The 25,386-nt window shown below is 41.9% G+C and overlaps 1 protein-coding gene across 1 annotated transcript; it reads right to left on the bottom strand.

Annotated features, from left to right (window-relative positions):
• Positions 1-2,826: 2,826 nt before the first annotated feature.
• Positions 2,827-23,994, bottom strand: LOC124711921 (fatty acid-binding protein, muscle). Its single transcript, XM_047242176.1, has 3 exons — positions 23,840-23,994; positions 4,952-5,229; positions 2,827-3,025 (listed from the first exon to the last, which is right to left on the bottom strand). Exons 1-3 carry the CDS (start codon positions 23,913-23,915, stop codon positions 2,975-2,977), a joined length of 405 nt encoding a protein of 134 aa, XP_047098132.1. The 5' UTR covers positions 23,916-23,994; the 3' UTR covers positions 2,827-2,974.
• Positions 23,995-25,386: the final 1,392 nt, after the last annotated feature.

The raw sequence follows: 25,386 nt of genomic DNA on the forward strand, positions 1-25,386 counted from the left end.
ATATTAAGGTAAATACATTGTTTGTTCTCTATTAATATCTTTCATTTGCTAACTATCCCTATCAGTAGTTAGTGCCTTCAGTAGTTTGAATCTTTTATTTAGCTGGCAGTAGTGGCGCTCGCTGTATTGCAGTAGCTTGAGCAGCGAAGATTTTTGTGAGGTAAGTGATTTGTGAAAGGTATAGTTAAATGTTAGTCAGGGCCATTGTTTTGTAGGGAATTTTGAAAGTCAGATTGCGTTGCGCTAAAAATATTGTGTGTCAGGTTAAGGACAGTCGTGTAAGAATTGTTCAAAGGGGACGTTTCACAGTGTGCTCCTCTGTCTCATGCACTTGGTATTACGGCTGAAGTGAAACGTGCACCTCGCTACCTCTGTGTCAGTTTGCTAGGATCATTTGTCATATCCACAACGAAGGTGCCGTCAGGTACACTACTAACATTGCATTAAACAGTACCAAATAACGTGCCAGTTTCACCTGCTTGCTCTGTCTCAATTTCCTGTTAATCTTTCTGAACAACGATGATCGGAAATCAGGATGATTTCATATTAAAATCCACGACAGTCACGACCTTCAGGCACCAACCAGATCTTCGATACTACGACCTAAACTTCAAAGGCTGTAACATAACATGTTTTACTGATCTCTTGTGAGGAGCTTTTGGAAGATTCGATTGCAGTCCGCGTATATTTTAATTCAGCACGGGCACTATTTTCTTCGCACACGAGGAATTGTAAGGAAAAAATCCTTTGAGCTGTGTAGAAGTTTACAGAGGGGGAAATAATTTCACCTTTTGCTTCATTTAAACTCGACCACAACCAGACACGCAGAGAAAACAATGCATGTGCCACTTAGCACAACTTGGAAGACGCGGATTACGCAAGCGCCAACCAGGGAGGGAAATTATAGCTCCAGTTTAAGTTTGCGGAATCTAAGAAATGATTCATAACTTATACCTTTGGTGACGTGATGATGGTTTCGTTTGTAGTAACTGCAAAAGTGCTGCTACATTGAATATCTCTCTCCCTTTTGCCAAGCGGCAAATATACACTGAAGCGACAAAGAAACTGGTATAGGCACGCGTATACAAATACAGAGATGTGTAAATAGGCAGAATAGGGGGCTACGGTCGGCACCGCCGATGTAACACAACAAGTGTCTGGCGCAGTTGTCAGATCGGTCACTGCTGCTACAATGGCAGGTTATCAATCATTCAACGAAGCATCGTCCACTCCCTCGTACTCTTACCGATTTATGGACAGCACTGCAGGATTCATGGTGTCAGTTCCCTCCAGCACTACTTCAGACATTAGTCGAGTCCATTCCACGTCGTGTTGCAGCACTTCTGTGTGCTCGCGGGAGCCCTACACGATATTAGGCAGGTGTGCCAATTTCTTTGGCTCTTCAAAGCCTAAAGTCTGAAATGTAATTGCTTTTTCTAAAAATTGTATTCTGATGAATAATGAAATATTAGAAAACATGGAATTGACTTTATTGTAAATAGAATGATTCAGAAACTATTTACTTAAAATATAACGGTTTTAATTGTAAGTGGGCACAAGTGATTTGAAGAACTAGTTGCTACAGTTTTGAAGTAGCTAACATGTTTGTCAAGCCTGAATTATCTGTAATGTAGTGGGAACTGTTGGTATATTTTGTCAGATTTATATTGAATCATTTCATTGACATTCCTAATTCACAAAGATTTGCGATGTTATTTCACGATGTTTTTCGACGTGATTTGCCTTTTACTGTCCTCCCAATTGCAAACTGTCTGCTTAACAAACTAATTACCTGGAATTTTGTTTGACGTGGCTGAAAGTCGTATTGATGGAACTTTTAAGTGATGTTTTCCTGCAGACTGGATCTAAAAAGGGCTGATGCAACGAGGAGGTTTGCTACAGCGAGGAATCCATTTGTGGCTGGCACTGTGAAAGCAAATACATTGTTTGCTGTACGACCACACTGTACGTTAAGTGGTTACACCTGTTTGGCAATTACGAGAATGGTGTAAAATTCTGTCACAGCTGCAGGAAATGGTATACCTTTAGAGTCTTTATTGTTAAAACAGGAAATCCACACTATCCTGGTATATGGGTATTAATGACAGTAGCTAAATAAGATTTTTTTCGTGACAAATTTCAGTAATCACTTGCAAATAAATTTTACTATACTTTTCCGGTTTCGACAAATTAATTTGTCATCTTCAGAAGATTAGTTTGGCAGAGAGTCAGTATCTTCTTGATAGAAGAATAATGCCATGATACCATATGTTCAGAAATTTCTGAATATAACGTGGCACTATTCTTCTATGGAGAAGGTATTGACTGTCAGCTAAATTCAGTTTATAAAGATGACGAATTAATTTGTCGAAACCGGTAATTCATAATAAAATTTATTTGCAACTGATGACTGAAATTTATCCTGAAAAAATAATACTACAGTTGCTGGAAATTAGAGCCATGAATAGAATAATAAGTTTAACATGAGTTTGATGGCTTCAAAATACCTCTTACCAAACCTACATATATACTGGTTATTCCATTCTGGTATTCGCTTCAGGAATTATTATTGCTTTTCCTCTGTTTAATTTCCATTAACATAGGCAGATCATTCATTTCACATGCAGGTCCACTGACCACCGGTATACTGAAGGCCGTGTTATCTACTTTTAATTACTTTCGTTATGTTGAGCAATACTTTTTTCACAGACGAAGCCAGATTGTGTTTCAAGATGTTCGACTGCGAACTCATTTGCTGTTGTCTCATCTGTTTCGTGATTGCTGCAGTAAAGACAGTGGGGAAGGAAACCGAATGATAACAACATGTTTGTGAAATTGTAAAAAATGATTTAATTAGATACACACCAAGCACATATTACTTTAAAAAAAGCAAACAATAAGTTCGGATCACACAGTAAACTGAAAATTACATTTAATGCTGAAAACAAAGGAAGTCGGTGGGACGGGTGCCCGTTTACTGGGCCTTGTATATTCTCGTTGCCACCAGGTCGCCCAGTTTAATCGTCTGCAACAGAAACAAAAGGTCACCGTGACGGAATGAGTCTAGAGATAGCGCCATTCTGAAAAACAGCCATATACCAAAGGTTTTTGAAAGCCAGTAACTGTGTTAATAATGATTTAAGTAATGAAGTACTGCAAAAGTCTCGTTGTTTTCCCTTATCTTTGTACCATTTTATTTTTTTAACGTAAAGCAAGCAGTGTGATTGATGGTTTGCACGTATATGTATCTCTGTAATGAAGGACGCATTGAAGACCAAAGCACGTCAAAAATAGACAAACTACACACACACACACACACACACGCACACACACACACACACACACACACACACACACACACACACAGACATCTCATACAACAGTTATGTACACACTTGAAAATGGGAACAAATTCCTGAAACGCGTCATGCTACACGTGAAGAAACGTAACTGATGCAGTACTATATTATTTAAATCATTAGAGCAACTAATGCTTCTTCGTGAACACCTAATACATTTTGCCAAAAGCTCGCCAGTGCCAGAGTGTAGCTCTAAAGCGGTAAGACATATAACCTGGCATGTAAATCGGTCTCTTAATGAGGCTATGCGCTAAAGAATTAAAATGTATAGAGAAGTCCCTGCAATAACATTTTTTCATTGTACATAGGCACTTATAATTGCTGTAATATAGTCTGCTTATAACAATTATAGAAACTCGAATATAGAGAGTAGTGTCCATTTATATGTGGTGTCCATTTATATGTGGCGGATAGAATGTCCCATGTCTTTAGAGCTAAATTACACAAAACGTAGAGGATCTTAAACTGAGTATATCTAAATAGCAGTGAGAGGGTCGGAAATGAAGATTTTGTCTTTTACTGATACACGCAAGTTACACCTCATAGCAACAACTTCACCTCGTAACAGCTGTTCAGTGTTACAACAACCCATCCCAACGCATCCATTGTAATTAATCCGTTGACAAAACATAACTCTTCAAAATCATTAGATCCCATTACTTGGACATGTTGTTTATGATAGGAGTGTAATCTCGACCATACCACTGCTCTCCGACCAGTATTCTTCAATGTGTAAATTTCACGAGCGAGATGACGGCTTTTATTGATGATGTACCTTCCACACGAACCAGCACCAGTACCTCAAATTTTACTGTGCGAAAATGTCTTCCTCGAAAACCTTGCCCAACCCCTTTCTCATAATTTACTACCTGCGTTGATAATTAGTTGCGAACCCTCTGTAGTTGAAAATATTCCGATTATTGTAATGACGTTCTATGACAACCTATTTCTTTTTCGCTGCGGGTTTGTGTTAAGGATATCCAAACACTCCAGGAGCCGGGAGTTCATGCTCTGGCGGGAGATTTATCAGGAGTGATCAGCATCTCATCGATGCTTTATTAAAATTTAGATCCCTTATTGATTAAAGTTACAAACATCAAACTTGGTATAAGGACTTAGTTGTACGTTATATTTGTAAGATTAGTGCCGAGTTGTCATCGGTGTAGTAGTTGTTTAGTTATTCATGTTTCGCCTCCAATACGATTCCCATCCTCTTCCTTTCCCCACCCTTGTACTGCGAAGCTACTGTTTCTGGGGCTTTTCTCATATCAATGTGGATGGTGTTTTGAACTCCAGAGTCTTGTCCCTGTCTTCGCCCTTCCATCTGATCCCTCCAACAAGACTGACAGTTCTCTCGCCGTTCATTCTTCCATCTGTTCGCCTGCCTCTCCAGTTAGCTGAGTTCATTTCCTTTGTCCTTCCGTCTGCTCGACCGAACAAAAATGTTCAGCCTACATCTACGTCTTTCCCCAATTAATCCCCTATCGAACCTTTCGTTTGTCCTTCATTCTTCCGTCCAACCAACCCAACTAAACTGTTCAGCTCACATGCACCGCTCCCCCAGGTAATTCCATTTGATACTGGACACTTACGATAACGCACTGTTCCTTGGAGAACTCGCGGATGATGATGGTAGGGTGGTCGCCCTTCTGCTCGTGGACAAGCTTGTTGGGTCCGTCCTGAGTGATGATGGACTTGACCTTGCGGCCGTCCAGGGTCTCCTCGTCGAACTCCTCTCCCAGCTTGAAGGTGAACTCGGTGTTCTTGATGGCAGTCTTGGAGGTGAGTTTGAACTTGTCACCGTCCAGGATCTCCAGCTCGATCACCGGCGACAGCGCCAGACCTGCCTTCCGCTCGATGGCGCCCACACCTACACACAAAGACCGTCGTCGCCTGTCTCAGTGTAAACAGCTAAGGCTAAAAGAAAAGCATAGCGATTTACGAGGAGTACTCGTACAGTTTTAATTATCAACTCGAAAAAGTAAAGTTACATAATTTTTTTTTTTTTAAATCCATGTCTGCAGTTATGGTACACATTGAAATACCCGCACTACAGTACCATAGCATACGAGCCTTTGATAAAGCGGATTAGTGTGGTAGACTGTTTTCTGTATTTGAAGAATAACAACGCTGCAACAATCCACGTTGGACAGGTAGGAGCGTACGACAATAATGCACTATCATGTGACATAATGGCCAGATGTAACAGGTGCATTCGGTTTCGTCACACAAGTCTGAATGACGAAGAACGAAGTGACAGACCATATCTCTGTGCAGAACTGAGAATCGCAAGAGAATTGAAGTCGCTGGTGTACCATGACCACCGTATCACAATTGAGACGATCATGGAAAATCTTCAAATCAGTCACGAGCCAGTTCTCAAAATAGACGTTATGTAGATGACTAAGGTTTTCGCCTGCTGTGTTTTGCTACTGTTCACATCGATTACAAAATCTCGGCGAATCGAGGCACCAGAAGAAATGTGGCAGCTGTGGCTGGTAAAATCTGATGACTTCTGTAAGCGCCTGGTCACCACGGACGCGTGCTGACTGCATCACTATGACCCCGAGACGATGTAACAAAGCTTAACAATACCACCACGAAGATTTATCACCGCCCAAAGAGACGAAGATCAAGTCGTCACCGCGCAAAGTGATGCTGAGAGTTTCTTGAAACTGCCATGGCATGGTGCTAAAACATTATATTCCTAAGGAGCCACCCATGACAGGAGTATTGGTATTCTACTGGAATCTCCTGACGATGTTACGGGGGGCTATCAGGACGAAGCGTCGTGAGAAACCATAAATTGTGTTCAAATTTTTTGGTAAACGTTTTTGGGAATAGCGATCTTGTAAGCTATACAAAATCAGGTGACAAAACACTCTAGATAGCGATGGTTATTTTATTAAAATGACCGGTTTCTGCCTAGTCTTAGGCCATCTTCAGAGCTTCAGCGACTGAGGTCAGCTGACTGTTCTACGCATCGTCAACTTCAGCTGATGGTGCTGTCTGAATATGGCCTAAGACTAGGCCGAAACAGGTCATTTTAGTAATATAACCATCGCGATCCAGACTGTTTTATCACATACTTTATATTGTAAATGGCGCGTTTTTGCTCCAGACAACTTCCCAATCCATTTGAGGAGCACACACCCACACATGCTGCTTCTTTGGGATAACAAATTTTGTTCATCCTCCATCTTTAACAGACACGGCACCCTGTAACTTCTTCTTCTTATCTCAAATGAAGAGACCATTGCATGGCAGCTTTTCCGTAATGAGAACGAGATGATTTTCGAGGTGCACTGTTACCTCAACAGCAAAATTGCATTCTGCAACTAAGGTCTTCCACAAGACATCCACTACTGCAAAAAATATGTCACGTTGAAGGGTGAATATCTGGAAAACACATAACGCCATCACTAAGCTTAATGATCACAGCCTGAATTTCTCCGATGTGACAGTGAAAACTGTATGACTAACTCTCCTACTGCGTCAATACCGTTTGTACATTTTTGGACAGAAACTTGCATTAGTTTCCTGGATTGGCACAAATTACACTAGCGTCTCAGTTACGAGGGGTTTGACGAAGTTCTTATAGCAAGTTCTGGTTGTATACAATACTACACGTATCTTTAGTAAAGCGAGCAAGCGAGCCAGAATATGCTTTGTGAATTTTAAAATTTTTCCATCGAACTGAATATTCTAAGAGATTTCAGACTTGTTGCCGGTAGTCGTTAACTGCAACGATATTTTGAATGGGTAATTATCAATTATCTTAGGTGGGCTATCGAAACTGGTAGTTCATGAAGATGACTGCCATATGCCTTGTCGAAACATCGTTGGTTTTAGTTAAGAGCGACCGGCAGGAAGTCCGATACTTCTTTGAAAATACAGAGCACACTAACTTCTTATGCAGATATATTAGCAACTGCCTGAATAAAGAAGAAATAACACATGAGAGAAGCTACATATTTCTGCAGTTTCAAATATAAAACGAACCCTCCTCTTTCGAAATAACTCTGTCATACTCAGTACCTCAAACTCAGCCTACGTGCATGACTAACAACAGAACCTCTCAATTTGCTAACCTTCCTCCTGCTTTCCTCTTTCGCCTTTCTACTTTACCCTTCCTCCTCCTTTATTTTTCCTTCCTCCTTTTTTTTCCTTTGTGCCAGGAATCCTGGAGATCTGTTTGCTTCTAACTTTACCATTCTTCTCAATATTTGGTAAGTCAGGACAGGAATTCGATCGCGGTGTTACCAAGAAACGGTTGACGGACGAAGCAAAGATGACATACGAAGCGGACTAGCACAGACAAAGAGAGGGTTCCTTGCCAAAAGAAGTCTACTAGCATCAGACAAAGGTCGTAATGCGAATTTCTTAGAATGTTCAGCTGAAGGACAGAATTGTTTGGAGCTGAACCAAGGACAGTGAGGAAAGCGGAATAGGCAAGAATCTAATCGATGAAAATGTGATGTTACAATAGGCTGATAAAATTAATTCGACTAATAATACAAGGAATGAGAATGGTCTTTGTAGAATCAATAAGGAAAGGAATATTTTTGAAACACTATCTACAACAGGGGAATGGATGTTAGGATTATGTTAAGGTATCGTTAATTAAATACCTTGGCACTATAGAGTTTCGCACAAGCCAAAATTGTAAATGAAGGCAGACATTAGGATATTTATGACGATGTTGGGTGTAGATGATACCCTTCGATAAACAATCTGGCGCAGGAGAAGAAATCGTGGCGAGCCGCATCAAACCAGTCAGGAGACTAATGAACCAGGAAGAAAAGGTTCTCCAGAATCTCTATGTGGTGTGAAGACGAACAGGTTTCATTGAGCGGAGTGCTGAGAAGTCAGCAGCTACTTTAAGCAGAAGAACCCATCTACTACTTGAAAGTCAATGTAAGGAGCAAGTAAAATCATGAGAGGTAGTTTTTTTCATTTTTATTTAACCGTTTCATCGTTTTTGCAAAGTTTCAATATAAAACGTACAGATCTATATAACTAGACAGCTAAAACAGTGGATAAATCCACTTGCCGGCTGCCTATCTAATGGCTTCTAGGGGCACCAAAAATTTGATTCTCAATATTTCAGAAATTTATTAACCAAATTTAAAACTTAAAAATACTTCCATAATCTGCTCATTAAGGAGTATAATCTTATGCGAATGACTTAGCACAGTAAGTCAGTTATTAAAGTTACGAACTAAGTAGGCCCTATACGCCTTGAGGCACTGCAACACGCGGTGCGCCAATTACCCAGATTATACTCGTATTTAGCCATTATGTGCGAATGAGAGCACTTAGCTACTTCCAACAACGGTTACACATAATTTCAAACCTTTTCGAAAATTTTTATCGCTGACACCCCACACAAAATAATGAACAGAAAAAAGTTTATCGATTACTACCTTTTCGCAGTTCATGCTGTAAAAGCTTCGGCATCAGATGTGACGTTTCCATTTACTACTTCCGTAATACCAACACTATTTTCAACACATTTTGCTGAGAATATCCACGTATACCGGCGCAAAATTATCTCGTTGTACGGCACGTAGTTCAGAAGGTGTGAAAAACTAATATTAAATCGGAGCGCAAATTAGTATACTGACCCAGTGTATTAACGCCTTCCAGCAAATTTTAAACATAATTGGAGGCCTTTTCTAATTTTTTCTCGCTTACAGTCCAAACTAATAATGAAAGTATATGAAATATAAGTTTATCGCTTACTAAATGTTCGTTGTTCATGAGGTGAAACTTAGCATGACATTTTATTATTTCTTTACTACTAAGTCCATTGTTTACTCATTTTTCACATAGTATCTACATTTACCACTGGCGATACCAACAAAATTATATCACTGTACGACTCATAGTTTAGGAGAAAAATCAATTTTTTAGAAAACTATAAATTGTTCCCAATATCGGTTGTGTAAATGTTAAACAAAACTTTGTTGATGGGATGTGGTTCTTAGATGACTCCTACATTTGTAAAGTAATCTGAGATATGAAACTGTTTTATACTTGGGAGTTACTGGTTTTCAAATAACGTATATCAATTAACTAACTCCATAGTTGTTAGATTTTATAATTCTGTCTGATTTGATCATTGTATCCATTTTCCTTCAGTTTTTCCTTCTCAATAACGAACAAAGCAGGGGACTCGTTGGGCGAAAAGAATTTCACTACCGTGTCTTACCTCACTTTTGCAGGATTGGAGTCGCAGAAGGGTGTAAGGGAAGCTATCAGTTTTTAATCACTTTTCTTCAACTTCTATGTTAAAAACAACAAAGGAAGTGGACAGACAATATTGCTCTTCGGGGAACATTATCGGATACTGGAAGCACCTGCTGAAAATAAAGGAAACATAGAAAACACTTGAAGGGTAAACAGAGTAAATCCAGAGGTAATGAACGGTAGTGGAAACGAGAGTAACTGACTTGACTTTAAAATTCTAAGACTGCGGACTTAAGTAAAATCTTCCGTTTCTAAGGTCACGGCCACATACGTTACACGATCTGACCAAAAGTACTCCGACAACACTGTAATGCAGAAATGACCTCCATATGTCACAAGAGTCGGACCCGCCAGCATAAAAGGAGTTGGTAAGTATTGTGTTGTTGATAGGGAAACAGTAACAGCAGAGTGGGTACGTCTGGAGAGCTCAGTGACTTCGAACGTGGAGTAGTATCTGGATGCCAGCTCAGTGATAGACCCATCAGGTACATTTCAAACCTTCTAAAGCTGCCTAATACGACTGTTACTACCTCGAATGTGAAGTGAAACGGCAAAGGAAGAACCGTAGCTAAACCAAGATGAGGAAGACCTCATGTACTGATGACTAGGGACCTGCGAACACTGCGGAGGGTGACTGTGAAAAACCGCATGAAATCAGTTGAAGGAATCATTCGCGAGGTCCCAAGTACTGCTAACAGTAGGCGCGCCCGGTTGGCCGTGCGGTGTAGCGCACGGCTTTCCGGAGTGGGAAGGAGCGCCTGGTCCCCGGCAAGAATCCGCTCGGCGGACTTGTGTCGAGGTCCGGTGAGCCGGCCAGTCTGTGGATGGTTTTTAGGCGGTTTTCCATCTGCCACGGCGAATGCGGGCTGGTTCCCCTTATTCCGCCTCAGTTACACTATGTCGGCGATTGCTGTACAAACAAGTTCTCCGCGTACGCGTACACGGCCATTATTCTACCACGCAAACATAGGGGTTACACTCGTCTGGTGTGAGAGGTTCCCTGGGAGGAGGGGGGGGGGGGGAAGGGAGGGGGTGTCCACCGGGGGCCGAACCGCACAATAACCCGGGCGGAAGGGTGAAGTGGACTGCGGTAGCCGTCGTGGGGTTGTGGACCACTGCGGCTGCGGCGGGGAAGGAGCCTCTCCGTCGTTTCTAGGCCCCCGGTTAACATACAATACAATACCAATACTGCTAACAGTCCAGCTAGCTGGCGTATGGAGTTAAAAACTGTGTGGTACAATGGTCAAGCAGCTCCTCGTAAGCCAGATATTTCTGCAGTCGGTGCTAAGCCACGCTTGAAATGGTGTAACGACCGACGCCACGGGTAAGGTGGATGACTACAAATTGGTGCTTTGGAGGGATGAATCACGCTATATCCTGCAGCAATCCGACGGAATGGACTGCACCTGGCGATTGCTTGTAGCACGTTATCTGCCATAACGTGTAGTGCCCGCACTGAAGTACGCAGGTAGTGCTGTTATTGTATCGGGGCATTTCTAGTGATTAGGGTATGATTCACTTATTGCGCTTCAGAAAACGCTAAATGCGGAGGGATATGAACACATTTCACAAAACTGGGTACCGCGCACAGCAGATACGCAGGTTGGAGACGATGGTTGTTTGTGTTAGCATGATAATGCACCCTGCCATAAGGCAGCATATGTGGGACAATGGTTTGTAGACAGTAACATTCCCGAAAATGACTGACCTGCTCAGAGTCCGGACCTGGGCTGAATGGAACATCTTTGGGATGCGTGAGAACGTCAACTTCGCTCAAGACATTAGCGTCTAACATCAGTAATTCTCTGGATTCGGTTTTTGAGGAAGAATGGCCTGCCATTCCTCCAGAGACATTCAGTTACCTCAGACACTGTATTTGACAATACTGTGAGTGCGTTTTATCCATGGAAATCTTTTCTCTCGACGTAGTTCCGGTATAGGGCGGCACTTATTGAACTGAATGAAAAAAAACGTAAATTAGTTACAAACTACGGCGTACACACACTTTATTTCAACTTTTAAAGGTCACTTCAGATATCCGCATTCAGGTTATAATATGTTCGATTTGCCTGCCCTCATTGACGATGATGTGGCGCAGACAAGTAGCGAAATTCTGCATGACCCTCTAAAGTGTAGGAACATCGATGCTGTCGATGTCCTCCTGAACGTCTGTTTTCAGATCAGCAATTGTTTTGGGGTTATTGCAGTACACCTTGTTTTTAATATAGCCCCGCAAAATGGAGTCGCGCGCGTTCAGATCTGGAGAATATGGCGGCCAATCGAGGTCCTTGCCGGTGGCCTCTGGGTACACCTGAGTCAGAAAGCGGTTCCCAAAGTGCTTCTCCAGGACATCAAACACTCTCCTGCTTCTGTGGGGTCGAGCACCGTCTTGCGTGAATCACATCTTGCCGAAATCAGGGTCACTTTGGACAATGGGGATGAAATCGTCTTCCAAAACCTTCACGTACCGTTCGGTAGTCACCGTGACATCAAGGAATATCGCACCGTGACTGAAAATTGCACACCACACAGTCACCCGTTGAGGGGGAAGAGATTTCTCGATCGCGAAATGCGGATTCTCAGTCCCCCAAATGCGCCAATTTTGCTTATTGACGAACCCATCCAAATCTAAAGTGGGCTTCGTCGCTAAACCAAACCGCACTGATTCTCATCATGCCCGGCGGCCAACCGTTCAGAATTTATGAATATTTCGTTTGATATAGTTCAGTAATTGTCACCCTGTACTTTTCCTTACTGTGCATGTTGTTAAACTTGACCTAGATGTAACGTGTGCAGTAACTGAAACTCCGTTCTCAAATTGATAGGACGCGCGTTTCCGCAAGAGGACGTGATTATGTGAGTGAAAGTTCGGCCTGGCTCGCTTATCACAGCTGGATTACAACGGGTGCGGGGTGTGTCTCTTATCGGGAGCCGGCATTCGATAAACACGAGTGGATCGACGGCCTCGAGTGAGAACAGTGCAAACAGCCAGGTTAATGATACCTTTACTCAAACAGATAAGCGCCTGAGGTCGTATCAAGGGCGATCGAACTTTAGACACGTAGACGTGCCAACGTGGTGCCGTATTTTTCCATATCTTTTACTGCCTCTCTTATGCGCAGTAGAGTAATAAAGAAGACCAAAAATTAGTCCCGCTCATCTCTTGCACATTTATTACTGAAAGAGAACCTATCGCATATAGAACAGGTTGTACGATAGGAGAGACCTACCTACTTGTGCCACGTTTCACGGACGGTGTACGGAAAAAACGACTCGCTTAAGACCGAATATCTCTAATTTGCCCTTTGTGCTCTTCACACGATATTCATGGTGGAGGAAGAAATAAAGTCTTGCCTCAATTTCGAAAGTACGTTCTCACAATTATGGAATTAACATTTTCTGAGATGCATAACTTCCGCTTGTAACAAATCGCGCTGAACCTCTCCCCCATTGACTAAACCCAAGACGAAATTGCCAGCCAAAAATCGCGAGGCTTACAGGATGACAGGCAGTACTCAGTTATCTGTTGCAAATGTGTAATTCGTGACCACATTAGTGGATGGAAAATGCTATCGATGAATCGCATCCATCTGCCTTCCATACGAGCAGATCCCTGTTCCATTTTAAATAGATGGAGATGGACACAGATTTTTGGCGGTTTTACAGGTTACAGTTAAGAACGCTGGTCTTCGTCTATTTGCGCAACTGCTACGGTCGCAGGTTCGAATCCTGCCTCGGGCATGGATGTGTGTGATGTCCTTAGGTTAGTTAGGTTTAAGTAGTTCTAAGTTCTAGGGGACTGATGACCTCAGATGTTAAGTCCCATACTTCTCAGAGCCATTTGAACCATTCGTCTATTTGCCTGCTCATAAGGAGCTGTTTTCAGCCCCGAGATGTGTTTGAACACCGTAATACTGTACTAAGCATTGTCCTGTTGGAAGTGGTATGCCTTTGCGTGTTATGGCGAGTCACTTTGGGTACCGGAGAAGTGTAAAAAGACGAGAGGCAATACTGACAATACGACTTATCTTAGAAGATAGGGTGAGCAAATACAAAACTGTATTTACAATATTTGTACATTCCGAAACAGTTTTTGATATTGTTGACTGGGATTGAAATTTTGAGGCAGCGGGGATAAAATACAGAGAGGGAAAAGTTATTTATAATTTTTACAGAAACCCAACTGTGATTATAAGAGTAGAAGGACATGAAAGGAGGCAGAAATTGAGAAGAGAGTGAAACAGGGTTTTATCCTATCCTCGATATTACTTAATGTGTAGATTGAGCAAGCTGTGAAAGAAACTAGGAATTTAAGCTCCAATAGAAGAAATAAAACAACTTCGTCAAAAGAAAGGAAAGATGGGAGGCATCCCACGAGGGTCCTTTGCTAGGATGACAGCGAAAACCTCAACGGTGGTGAACACGGGAGAATGGAGCTCGGTACGGTGGAACTAACAGAACAGGCACTTCATTTAATAAAAATCCACTCTGCGTCTGATTTGGAGCTACTGGTAATTTGGTCGGCGCCTGTTCACCAGGAGTGTGACCGTAACTTCACATTCTGGACCTCACTTCCCCAGTCATAACCACTGAGTGTCATTATACAAACTCCTCCCTGTAGATCCAAGTGTAGGAACGGAGCATACCTGGGTGGTATGTGTAGGTTTAGCAATTAATTTGCTAACAAAGTAAATAAATGAACTGTTTTCGTTCTAATAATAACAAGCTAGGAACGAATAAGAGGGTTTGGCTTCCCATCGACAACGAGGTCATTAGAGACGGAGCACAAACTCGGATTGTGTTCAAGAATGTGGAAGGAAATCGGCTGTGTCCTCTCAGAGGAATCATCCCAGCATTTGCCTGGGGAGATTTAGAGGAATCACGGAAAATCTAAATCCGGACGGCTGGACTCGGATTTGAACTGTCGCATTCCCGAGTCAAAGGTGCTAACCAGAGCGCCACTTAATTCATAGCAAGGCCCTGTGAACCAAGGCCAGTCTTATTCTGAAGCCTTCGGTCTGCGCTCAGTCCGTTCCGGTCACAGAACGTGAGCAGATCGGGGTTGTGAGTCGTCGGGCGGCGTACCCTGTTGCGTAGGACAAAGACTGTAGCATACAATTACGTTCTTAATCAGTGATTAAGTGCTGCCGAACGGCGGGAGCACGGCGGGGTTAAAGGAAGCAGTGAGTCACCAGAGTTGTGTGCCTGAGAGATGCGGGGCCCCCAGCAAGTGGACGTGCTCGCCAGCGGTCGGTTGCTTCGGAGATTGCAAGATACAGGGTTTTCATTCACAAATATCCTACGGAACGCTAAGGGTATTCGTGAGATCTTTCAACAAACACAAATAGTCAGAAGGGGCCCGTAATTCAGGGAATAAAGGCTTTCCGTAACCCATGACACACGTATGGAGCTACACCAACCTTTTGTTTCAAAGTAAAACTATGCTTTTCGGATCCTGTATAGCAGCTCGCAATGAGGTATATTCAATGCCGTAAATATTTCATAAGTTGACAACACTTATGTGGTAACAATTCGTTAAAACTTAAATATTTCTGCGGCTGGTCCTGGCGGAGGTTCGAGTCCTCCCTCGGGCATGAGTGTGTGTGTGTTTGTCCTTAGGATAACTTACGTTAAGTAGTGTGTAAGCTTAGGGACTGATGACCTTAGCAGTTAAATCCCATAAGATTTCACACACACACACTTAAATATTTCTGGTACTCTCGTGTCAGATTGTCTCTACTGCACTACCAACGGAAAGACGCGCCAATGAAGTAATACATATTTTATTAATTGTGTGTTGTTCTTCAGACCATTTGAGTAGAGTGGAATGGGACCAGTCGGTATGCATAGTTCCAGTTACACAACGTTTTTCGTAAAACATTTATATTGTCGAATCGTTATTAATTTTTTCAGCTATTTCGAATGTACAATGACGTTCGCAAATGAAGAGTTGATTGTTATTGTATTAATTTATGGAGAGAAGAAGTTACACCAAGAGCAGCAATACTGTATGCAGAACGATTTGTGGATAGTCTCTATTCAAATCGTCCCACATTTATCAACACTTAGAGTTGCGTAGCAATGCCGAAAGAATCGTGTAGGAAGACGGTAATTCGTAGGGATGGGGTGAGAAATAATAGTAAATATTCTTCGGAAAGGTAGTGAGAGAAAAATTAATTGATATCAAAGAAAGAATTGAGAAAGGCAGGGGGATGACTGCTTGACTATTCCGAGAGAGAAGCTACCCGATGATAACGAGAAAAACTTTAGTCTCCCTTTGAATGCAGAATGGTTTTGGATCAGGTACACGTTTATGGGTACTTTTTGCTACAGACGTTTGGCCGAAAAGACGCGACGATCGAGAAAGATTTACCTTTGTTCAGACGTAAAGACTTTGGACGGTATCAGATCTTGCTCTGCAGTTATTTAATGACCACAGATATCAGATATACGAGGAGAGTTGTGAAAGGTACAGGCGGATAATAAACTATGTAAGAAGAGAAGGTGTGAGAAAATCACTTCTTACCCGATTGCATCCACCTGAACTGAGCGTAAGGAGCACTAACAGATCAAACAACCCACATAGACAAGCATCCATACAACAAGTTACACTCTTATGCCTAATCACTTTACATAAATCTATTCGACAAGATTGTACCCAACCAGTTACTCATCCTTATTCAACAAAAGTGCGGGCTCTCCAGCCACTGCTAGCTCTCTCGCAGACACAAAAAAGATCATTTCTCGTTATGTAATATTAATATGTTTACGCCTGCTGTATTCAACTATCTCCTGGATTTTGTTTACAAGTTTTTAGAAAAGATTCCTCTAAAGTTATTCAGGAAAAGCATGTAACTTAAAATCTGCTGCTTGCTTATGCTGTCTTAGACGGCAAATGACTTGGAACAGCACTTCAACGAACAGTATTGCTTCTTGAAAAGAGGTTTAAGATGAATATCAATAAAACCATCAATACGATAACGGACTGTAACCGAATTAAATCAAGCGATGCTGAGTGAATTAGATTGGGAAATGAAACAATAAAAGTAGTAGATGAGTTTTGTTTTTCGGTAAGATAAGTGACGATATCGAAGTAGAGACGTTATGCCTACTCGCAGTTCTAAGACAATCATTCGTGAAAAAGCAAGATTTGTTAACGCTGAACACCAATTTAAGTTTCAGGAAGTTTTTCTGAAGGTATTTATCTGGAGTGCATCCTCGTATGGAAGTAAAAGTTGGATGATAAACAGTTCAGGCAAGAAGTGCATTCACTGTTTCGAAACGTTGTGCTGAATGAGAATACTGATGGTTAGATGAGTATATCGGATAAGTAATGAGGAGGTAGTGAATGGATTGGAGACAAAAAGGAATATACTGCACAAACTGATTAAAAGAAGTTTACATCGATATTCTGAGACATTAAGGTTTTATAGATTTGGTGGTGGAGGGAAATGGGTGCGGTAAAAATGGTAGATGACAAACAGGGTTGACTACACCAACCACGTTCAAGTGAACGTACGTTTCAGCAGTCATGCAGAAATGAAAGGGCCTGCAAGGGACTAAACAGCGTGGAGAAATGCATCAAATCAGTCTTCAGACACAACAATGTCAATCACAATGACGTTGTCAATAAAAGCTTTCAGTATCCAAATTTGAATTTAAGTGCGATGTTTTAAACGAGTAAGGAATGAAAGCGTTCTGCAACGAGCTAACGTGTTGCAGTACATTACGTGGAAAATCATTAAACAGAGTGGAGCAAGCGAAATGATCCAGTGGCAAAGACAATGGACTGCTTTTAGGGAGTACAGAGGTTGAAATCTCCGTCCAGCCACTAGGATTTATGATTTCCGTGCTTTCTCTAAACAGCTTAAAGAAATGCCGGGATGATTCCTGTGCAAATGCTACGGCGATATCCTTTCTCATGCTACCAGTCTGGACAGGTGCTCCGCCTGTAATGACCTTGTCGTCGATACGACGTTGATTCGTAATGTTGCTTCTGTCCTTTCTTCTAAGAGAGAGACCATGCATGCACATGTCATGCAATGAGTCGTTGCTAAAAACTTGTTGCAGCGACGCTGGAAGAAAAGAATTGCAAGGTGCAGGCTTTGACATGTATGTACGCGTATTTACCAGATGATGAGGCAGTTTATGAGATGGGCTGAAGTAATCATACTGAAAAGAAGAGGATATTTGGCATACGAAAGGAATGGAGGACTGTAGAAAACCAACCTTTATGTCGATTACCATTAAATTGCACAAATCCTTTTGTAAGGTATCATCATCTCCATTTATATAATTTACTGAAGGGAGCTGATGTTTCATACCTTATATGAAAATTTCACTTATTGATGACTGGTATGTTAAAATGACGTTAACACTCTACAGAGCAAAAGTCATAGCATATGCTAATCTTACGTTAGATCACAACGTACTTTATTTACGTGTTTTATCTGTACGTCGGGCAGTCAATTCACTGGGACTGATTCATACCCGATTGCTTTGTGTAGTTCTCATAGAGCGTTTTTAAGAATCGCTTCCCGCTACCAAGGCCTCCCCAGACGTTCATCAACCTCGTCGGAAGTTCTTACACGGAAGGCGCGGTAGCGACGCTGATGTGTACACTACGTGCCGGGCCTCTTCGCACCGGAAGTCTAACTAGGAAGTGAGAACACACAGCGCACCGTTACGCCGATGTTAGGCGCTCAGCGTCGGTCAACAACCGGACCACAAATATCGACGAAACGTATCCCTGTGAAATGAGAACGTGTGAAACGTCGATAACTCCGTGAAAAGGATATCATAAAAATCCGCTAAAGCTTGAGTGTTCAGTACGTGAATTTGTACGACTTTTGAATGAACAAAGTTAACTGCAGTGAAAATGATGTAAATCTACGTCTATGTATATAATCCGGCTATCACTGGGCACTGCGTGACGGACGTTACAACTTACCAACACTATCGATTTTCTTTTTTATTCCATTCGCGTATTCAGCTATAGCTATGGAAAGATGCCTGCATAGGTGCCTCTGTATTTGCCGTAACTCTCTTTATCTTATTTTCATGACCTCTATGCGAGAAATAGGATGGAGGTAGCGTAATCATCGCACAATACTATTCAGATACAGGTTCTCTAAGTTTACGGAACAAGGATCCGCGCCGGCCGCTGTGGCCGAGCGGTTCTAGGCGCTTCAGTCCGGAACCGTGCTGCTGCTACGGTCGCAGGTTCGAATCCTGCCTCGGGCATGGATGTGTGTGATGTCTTTAGGTTAGTTAGGTTTAAGAAGTTCTAAGTCTAGGGAACTGATGACCTCAGATGTTAAGTCCCATAGTGCTCTGAGACATTTGAACCAGCTACATCGTGTTTCTTTCAAAGAATCCCAAATAAGGTCCCCGTGCATTGCTGTCACACTTTTGTACGGGCTATATCGATGTGTTACGATCTTAGCAGCCCGTCTCTGAAATCGTTAGATGCTTGATGTGATGCCTAATTTATAAGGACCCCAAACGCTATAATGTACTCTGGAACTGGTCCCACTAGCATCTTGCTTTCGATTTTCTTCACAGATGCATTGCGCTTTTCCAGAGACCTTCCTACAAAACTAGGTCTTCCATTCGCCTTCCCTAATACTGATTTTACGCTTTCATGTCGTTTCTTAGTATTACCACAGAATGTGACGTGTCCAAGATGATCACCGCTGATCTTGTAATACGATAATGTACATGTATTTCTCTTTGCTATAAGCATTGTACCACATTTATGCACATTTAAAGAGAGCTGTCATTGATTGGAATTCCGTATGCGCTTCGTGAGGATCTTCCAGCGACGATACTTTACAGTACACAACAGCATCACGAGCGGACAATAACAGAGTCCCGCTGAGCCTGTCTGGATTTTCTGAATATTTTATGTGAAAGCTTAATTCAGCGACATTACAATATTGGTTAGAGTAACTAAACTGAGTGGTCTGACTTTGGTTCATCAGATATCAGCATCTGGCTTTTACCTGTAGCCGTACTTCAGTCTACAGTGATAGTTGGCACTTGTAGATAAACGTGAGAGCTACCAGACGTCAGTAAACACCTAAAATTGCTGACGAGATACTACAGACCTGAAAGATAATCTAATGAGGTGCTAAAAGAAGATCTGTTTGTATTCAGATACCATAGAACTAAGACAGAACTAATTTCGGTTTCACGATTAGTAAATGAAGAAAGAACAAAAGAAAAATAACATGAATGATAAAAAAAATGAAATTAGACAAACCTTTCAACAATTTAAGATGGAATACGACGTTAATAATCATTATAAGAATGGGAGTAACGTACAGAAACACACACGTAATATACAACAACCGGAAAAACGAATGGAAGTAATTTATACATATTTTGCTTCCGAAACACACCTCGGTCAGTATATTTAGATAAGACATACCTGAAATATGTTACAAACGTTCAAATTTGAAATAGCATATTTCGATTTATGTTGACGGACACGTTACTACCCACAAACTTTCACGTTATTCGTTCAATGGCATTGTCTGTTATCTTGCGCAAGCTCAGCATGTCAGCAGTTTTCAAACCATTTTCTTCACACATGAGAATTTGATTTATCGTTTGCTCTTCTTCACACACAAGAGGTGTGAATAATGAAAAAAAGATCAAGAAACAGTATCTAATGTTATTTTGTCTAAAACTGACATGGTGAGACTGTGGTTGTGTACGATTAATGTAGGTTGATTCTTATAAAGAAGAAGACAGCAACCAGCCGATAGTGGCTGGTTGCTGTCTTCTTCTTTGTAAGAATCAACCTACACATCTAATGTCAATAACGGCATTAGTTATGGCTGCATTTATCTTTACTGTATCCATATTTAGTGCCGAAGACGCAATGTAGATGTGAAAGAAAGTTTCATAAATGGAATAGAAGAACCATGACAATAGATAAGAATGTTAAGGTATACAGACGACGCAAAACCTTCCGAATTTTAAGAAAATAGAAGATGAACAGTTAAATCGGCACTTAGAACACGATTCGCCTTAAGCTAAAAGAAAGAAATAGGCTGCACTACAAGTGAATCGACTCCAGCAGACAGTGTGAACTCGACAAAATCTTTCTGAGCACAGGTACTCGTCAGTCTGAGAAATAAAAAGAAACTATAAAACAGAAGCCAAATACAGACCAGCTTCTAGAGGCCATCAGGGTAGGTGAACTGCAGTGCCATCGTGTCTAGGGGGGATCACTTCATGTCGTATTTGGGCTGCTATTTGATTTGATACAGCGATGTTGACTAATGACAAAAAGCATTTAGTTTGGCACGGAGAGTAGTAGCAAGCAAGAGAACAAATAGCAATACAACCAACACAAAAAAAGATCTGGAAGCACTAGAAGTATTTTACTATGTGAATGGATACTGGGAATCATGTTATGAATCCCCGTGCTGTTCTGGACGAAACACCAACTAATGTCTGTTGAGGAGCTCATAATAAAACTGCATGAGGAATAGATAAACGGCATAAAGAAACACCGGGAACATTCAACTGAATTGAAGACCTACATTTAATAAAATGTGGGTTACGAACGAGTAAATCAAAGACAAAATTGATGAAGAACCATGGAATATAGAATAGTGATTCGTTAAACATTACAGTCTCAGGAAAAGTGAAGACTGAGTAAATCCTGCTATGTGAAAAAATTAGCTGAACGCGGCCGAAGCAAGAAAGACATAATAAATGGAGTGCTCAAAGGTAAGTAGCAAAGTTATTTCTAGAAAAAGCGTTTTCTGGTGTTCGACATTGGAAGAGAACTATGAAAAAGCTCCTGAAACTGTACCTCAGTATCGAACTAAAATCCAGACAGACAAAATACTAGAAAAGAAGCGCGCAGCAGTGCAACTGTCGTGCTGTAGAACGTTGTTGGTGTGGGCTGTCCCAGACGTTATTGAAGATGTACACTGAGGAAACTGTGAGAGGAACCAAGGAGTAATAGAGAAACGAAACTAAAGCTCAGTAAGAAGGAGTAATAATTTGAGATTTGCGGATGACTCTGTAATGTGACGGCAAAGGACTTGGAATATCAGATGAGTGAAACGCTTAGTGATTTGAAAAGAGAGTGCAAGATTAAGAACAACAAAAGTAAAATAAGCGTAATGGAATGTGGTGGAATTAAACCAGACGATGGTGAAAGATCTAGGCTAAGAACTTAGACACTAACTGTAGCAGGTGAGTTTTACTGTTTGGACCGCAAAATAACTGACGACGAACTAGATAGAAAGTATACAAAATGTAAACTGGATATAATAAGTTAAGTGTTTCCGAAATAGAGGAATTTGTCAACATCTAATACAAATTTAAGCGTTAGCAGTTATTTTCTGGAGGTATTTGTGAGGGGTGTAAAGTGTGTAGTAGTTCAGACAAAAAGAGGATAAAGTTTTTGAAATGTGCTACAGAAGAATACTAAAGATTAGATGAGTAGACGGAAAAGTAATTTATGGCATAGATTGACTAAAAAAGGGATTGGCTGATGGGACAACAAGGAAGGGTCGTCGAGCAGATGCGCAAAACTATAGACCTATATCTCTTACGTCGATCTCTTGTAGAATTTTAGAACATGTTTTTTGCTCGCGTATCATGTCATTTCTGGAAACCCAGAATCTACTATGTAGGAATCAACATGGATTCCGGAAACAGCGATCGTGTGAGACCCAACTCGCCTTATTTGTTCATGAGACCCAGAAAATATTAGATACAGGCTCCCAGGTAGATGCTATTTTTCTTGACTTCCGGAAGGCGTTCGATACAGTTCCGCACTGTCGCCTGATAAAAAAAGTAAGAGCCTACGGAATATCAGACCAGCTGTGTGGCTGGATTGAAGAGTTTTTAGCAAACAGAACACAGCATGTTGTTATCAATGGAGAGACGACTACAGACGTTAAAGTAACCTCTGGCGTGCCACAGGGGAGTGTTATGGGACCATTGCTTTTCACAATATATATAAATGACTTAGTAGATAGTGTCGGAAGTTCCATGCGGCTTTTCGCGGATGATGCTGTAGTATACAGAGAAGTTGCTGCATTAGAAAATTGTAGCGAAATACAGGAAGATCTGCAGCGGATAGGCACTTGGTGCAGGGAGTGGCAATTGACCCTTAACATAGACAAATGTAATGTATTGCGAATACATAGAAAGAAGGATCCTTTATTGTATGATTATATGATAGCGGAACAAACACTGGTAGCAGTTACTTCTGTAAAATATCTGGGAGTATGCGTACGGAACGATTTGAAGTGGAATGATCATATAAAATTAATTGTTGGTAAGGCGGGTACCAGGTTGAGATTCATTGGGAGAGTGCTTAGAAAATGTAGTCCATCAACAAAGGAGGTGGCTTACAAAACACTCGTTCGACCTATACTTGAGTATTGCTCATCAGTGTGGGATCCGTACCAGGTCGGGTTGACGGAGGAGATAGAGAAGATCCAAAGAAGAGCGGCGCGTTTCGTCACAGGGTTATTTGGTAACCGTGATAGCGTTACGGAGATGTTTAATAAACTCAAGTGGCAGACTCTGCAAGAGAGGCGCTCTGCATCGCGGTGTAGCTTGCTCGCCAGGTTTCGAGAGGGTGCGTTTCTGGATGAGGTATCGAATATATTGCTTCCCCCTACTTATACCTCCCGAGAGGAGATCACGAATGTAAAATTAGAGAGATTAGAGCGCGCACGGAGGCTTTCAGACAGTCGTTCTTCCCGCGAACCATACGCGACTGGAACAGGAAAGGGAGGTAATGACAGTGGCACGTAAAGTGCCCTCCGCCACACACCGTTGGGTGGCTTGCGGAGTATCAATGTAGATGTAGATGTAGAATCGTCAATTTGGTGATGGAGGATGGAGTAGGGAGTAAAAATTGTAGATGGAGACCAAGGCCGGAATAGTGTAAGCAGGTTCAAACAGTTGCAGGTTGGAGTAATTATGCAGAGAAGAAGATGCACAGGCTAAAGTAATATGGAGAGTTGCGTCAAACCAGTCTTCAGATCGAAGACCACAACAAGATAAACAAGAAAGGAATAAATGGTGAAGACATTAAAGTCGTAAGAGGAGCAAAACTACAAAACATTTAAATACAGCACTAATCACTAGTAGAACAATAAAAACAGTGAGTAGCTACCTGCATACAGGAGAATTACGACAGGCAAGGAAATAAAGACACGTAAATAAGTGCACGGGTGGCTTACCGATGGCCTTCATGTACTCCTCAAAGTTGGTCTGCGAGTCGAGCTTGTACTTGATGCCTGCGAATTCCTTCACCATGGTGGCTGCTGTGTGGCTGGCGGTGGGCAGTGATCGGAGAGGAACTGGCTGAGAAGTGCCGGCTCGTCCGGTAGCGGTCCGATATATAGGCGTGGCAGCGGCGGCGGCGGCGGCGGCGGCGGCGGCGGCGGATGCGGCGAGGGCGGAGTCCGGAGAGCAGCCGGCAATTGGGCAACACCAGCCACGGATAGAGCGGCCGGCTCGCAGCGGCCTGGGGAGAGCGCGCGGGCGGGGCAGCGGGTTTCAAGCAACCGGGCAGTCAGTCGACATTCCCAGCACCACGTCAGCTCTAGGTAAGGCTCCTGGTCTTCCTCCTCCGCACTGGACTTGGAGAACTGCTGTAACGGTCAACTGCATCTTCCTAGGAGTCAAAACACCCACCGCATTACTTTAGTGTAAACCCCGACTTGCCATCGGTGTTTGTTGTAGCTCGTCCTCTCAAGAAGTGGAAGTCATTAATGTTGCTAGTACTGAAACAATAGTAGTCTATTAAAAAAATCATATCGTCACACCTCGGAAACCACTGCTTGTAATTGTGTATATCAGAATGACTTCCCTACTATGTGTCCAGTGTTCCCACAAGTACTTAACGTCCCACTACTTGTTTGTAATTGCCGGAACTACTCATGCAGTTGTTTCTGTAGATACATTTGGCAGAGCTTATACCTTCAATATTAAGCTGCATAATACGAAGGAGTATGTAGAGGGTCTATACAAAGGCGACGTTCTTGAGGACAATATTATAGAAATGGAAGAGAATGTAGATGAAGATGAAATACTAGATATGATACTACATAAAGAGTTTGACAGAGCGCTGAAAGACGTAAGTCGAAACAAGGCTCAGGGAGTAGACAACATTCCATTAGAACTACTGACAGCCTTCGGAAAGCCAGGGCTAACAAAACTCTACAATCTGGTGAGCAAGATGTATGAGACAGACGAAATACCCTCAGACTTCAAGAAGAATATAATAATTCCAATCCCAAACAAAGCAGGTGTTGACAGATGTGAAAATTGCCGAACTATCAGTTTAATAAGTCACAGCTGCAAAATACTAACGCGAATTCTTTACAGACGAATCGAAAAACTGGTCGAATTGACCTCGGGGAACATCAGTTTGGATTCCGTAGAAATGTTGGAACACGTGATGCAACACTGACCCTACGACTTATCTTAGAAGAAACATTAAGGAAAGGCAAACCTACGTTTCTAGCATTTGTAGACTTAGAGAAAGCTTTTGACAATGTTGACTGGAATACTCTCTTTCAAATACTGAAGGCGGCAGGGGTAAAATACAGGAAGCGAAAGGCTATTTACAATTTGTACAGAAGGCAGATGGCAGTTATAAGAGTCGAGGGACATGAATGGGAAGCAGTGGTTGTGAAGGGATTGAGACAGGGTTGTAGCCTCTCCCCGATGTTGTTCAATCTGTATTTTGAGCAAGCAGTAAAGGAAACAAAAGAAAAATTTG

Source organism: Schistocerca piceifrons, chromosome 8 (assembly GCF_021461385.2).
Source record: "Schistocerca piceifrons isolate TAMUIC-IGC-003096 chromosome 8, iqSchPice1.1, whole genome shotgun sequence".
NCBI lineage: Eukaryota > Metazoa > Arthropoda > Insecta > Orthoptera > Acrididae > Schistocerca > Schistocerca piceifrons.

Coding starts and splice junctions, on each gene's coding strand:
- LOC124711921 (XM_047242176.1), bottom strand. CDS start 23,915: ATGGTGAAGGAATTCGCAGGCATCAAGTACAAGCTCGACTCGCAGACC. Junction 5,230..23,839: donor GGAGTACATGAAGGCCATCG/GTAAGCCACCCG, acceptor CTTTGTGTGTAG/GTGTGGGCGCCATCGAGCGG. Junction 3,026..4,951: donor CCAAGGAACAGTGCGTTATC/GTAAGTGTCCAG, acceptor TTTCTGTTGCAG/ACGATTAAACTGGGCGACCT.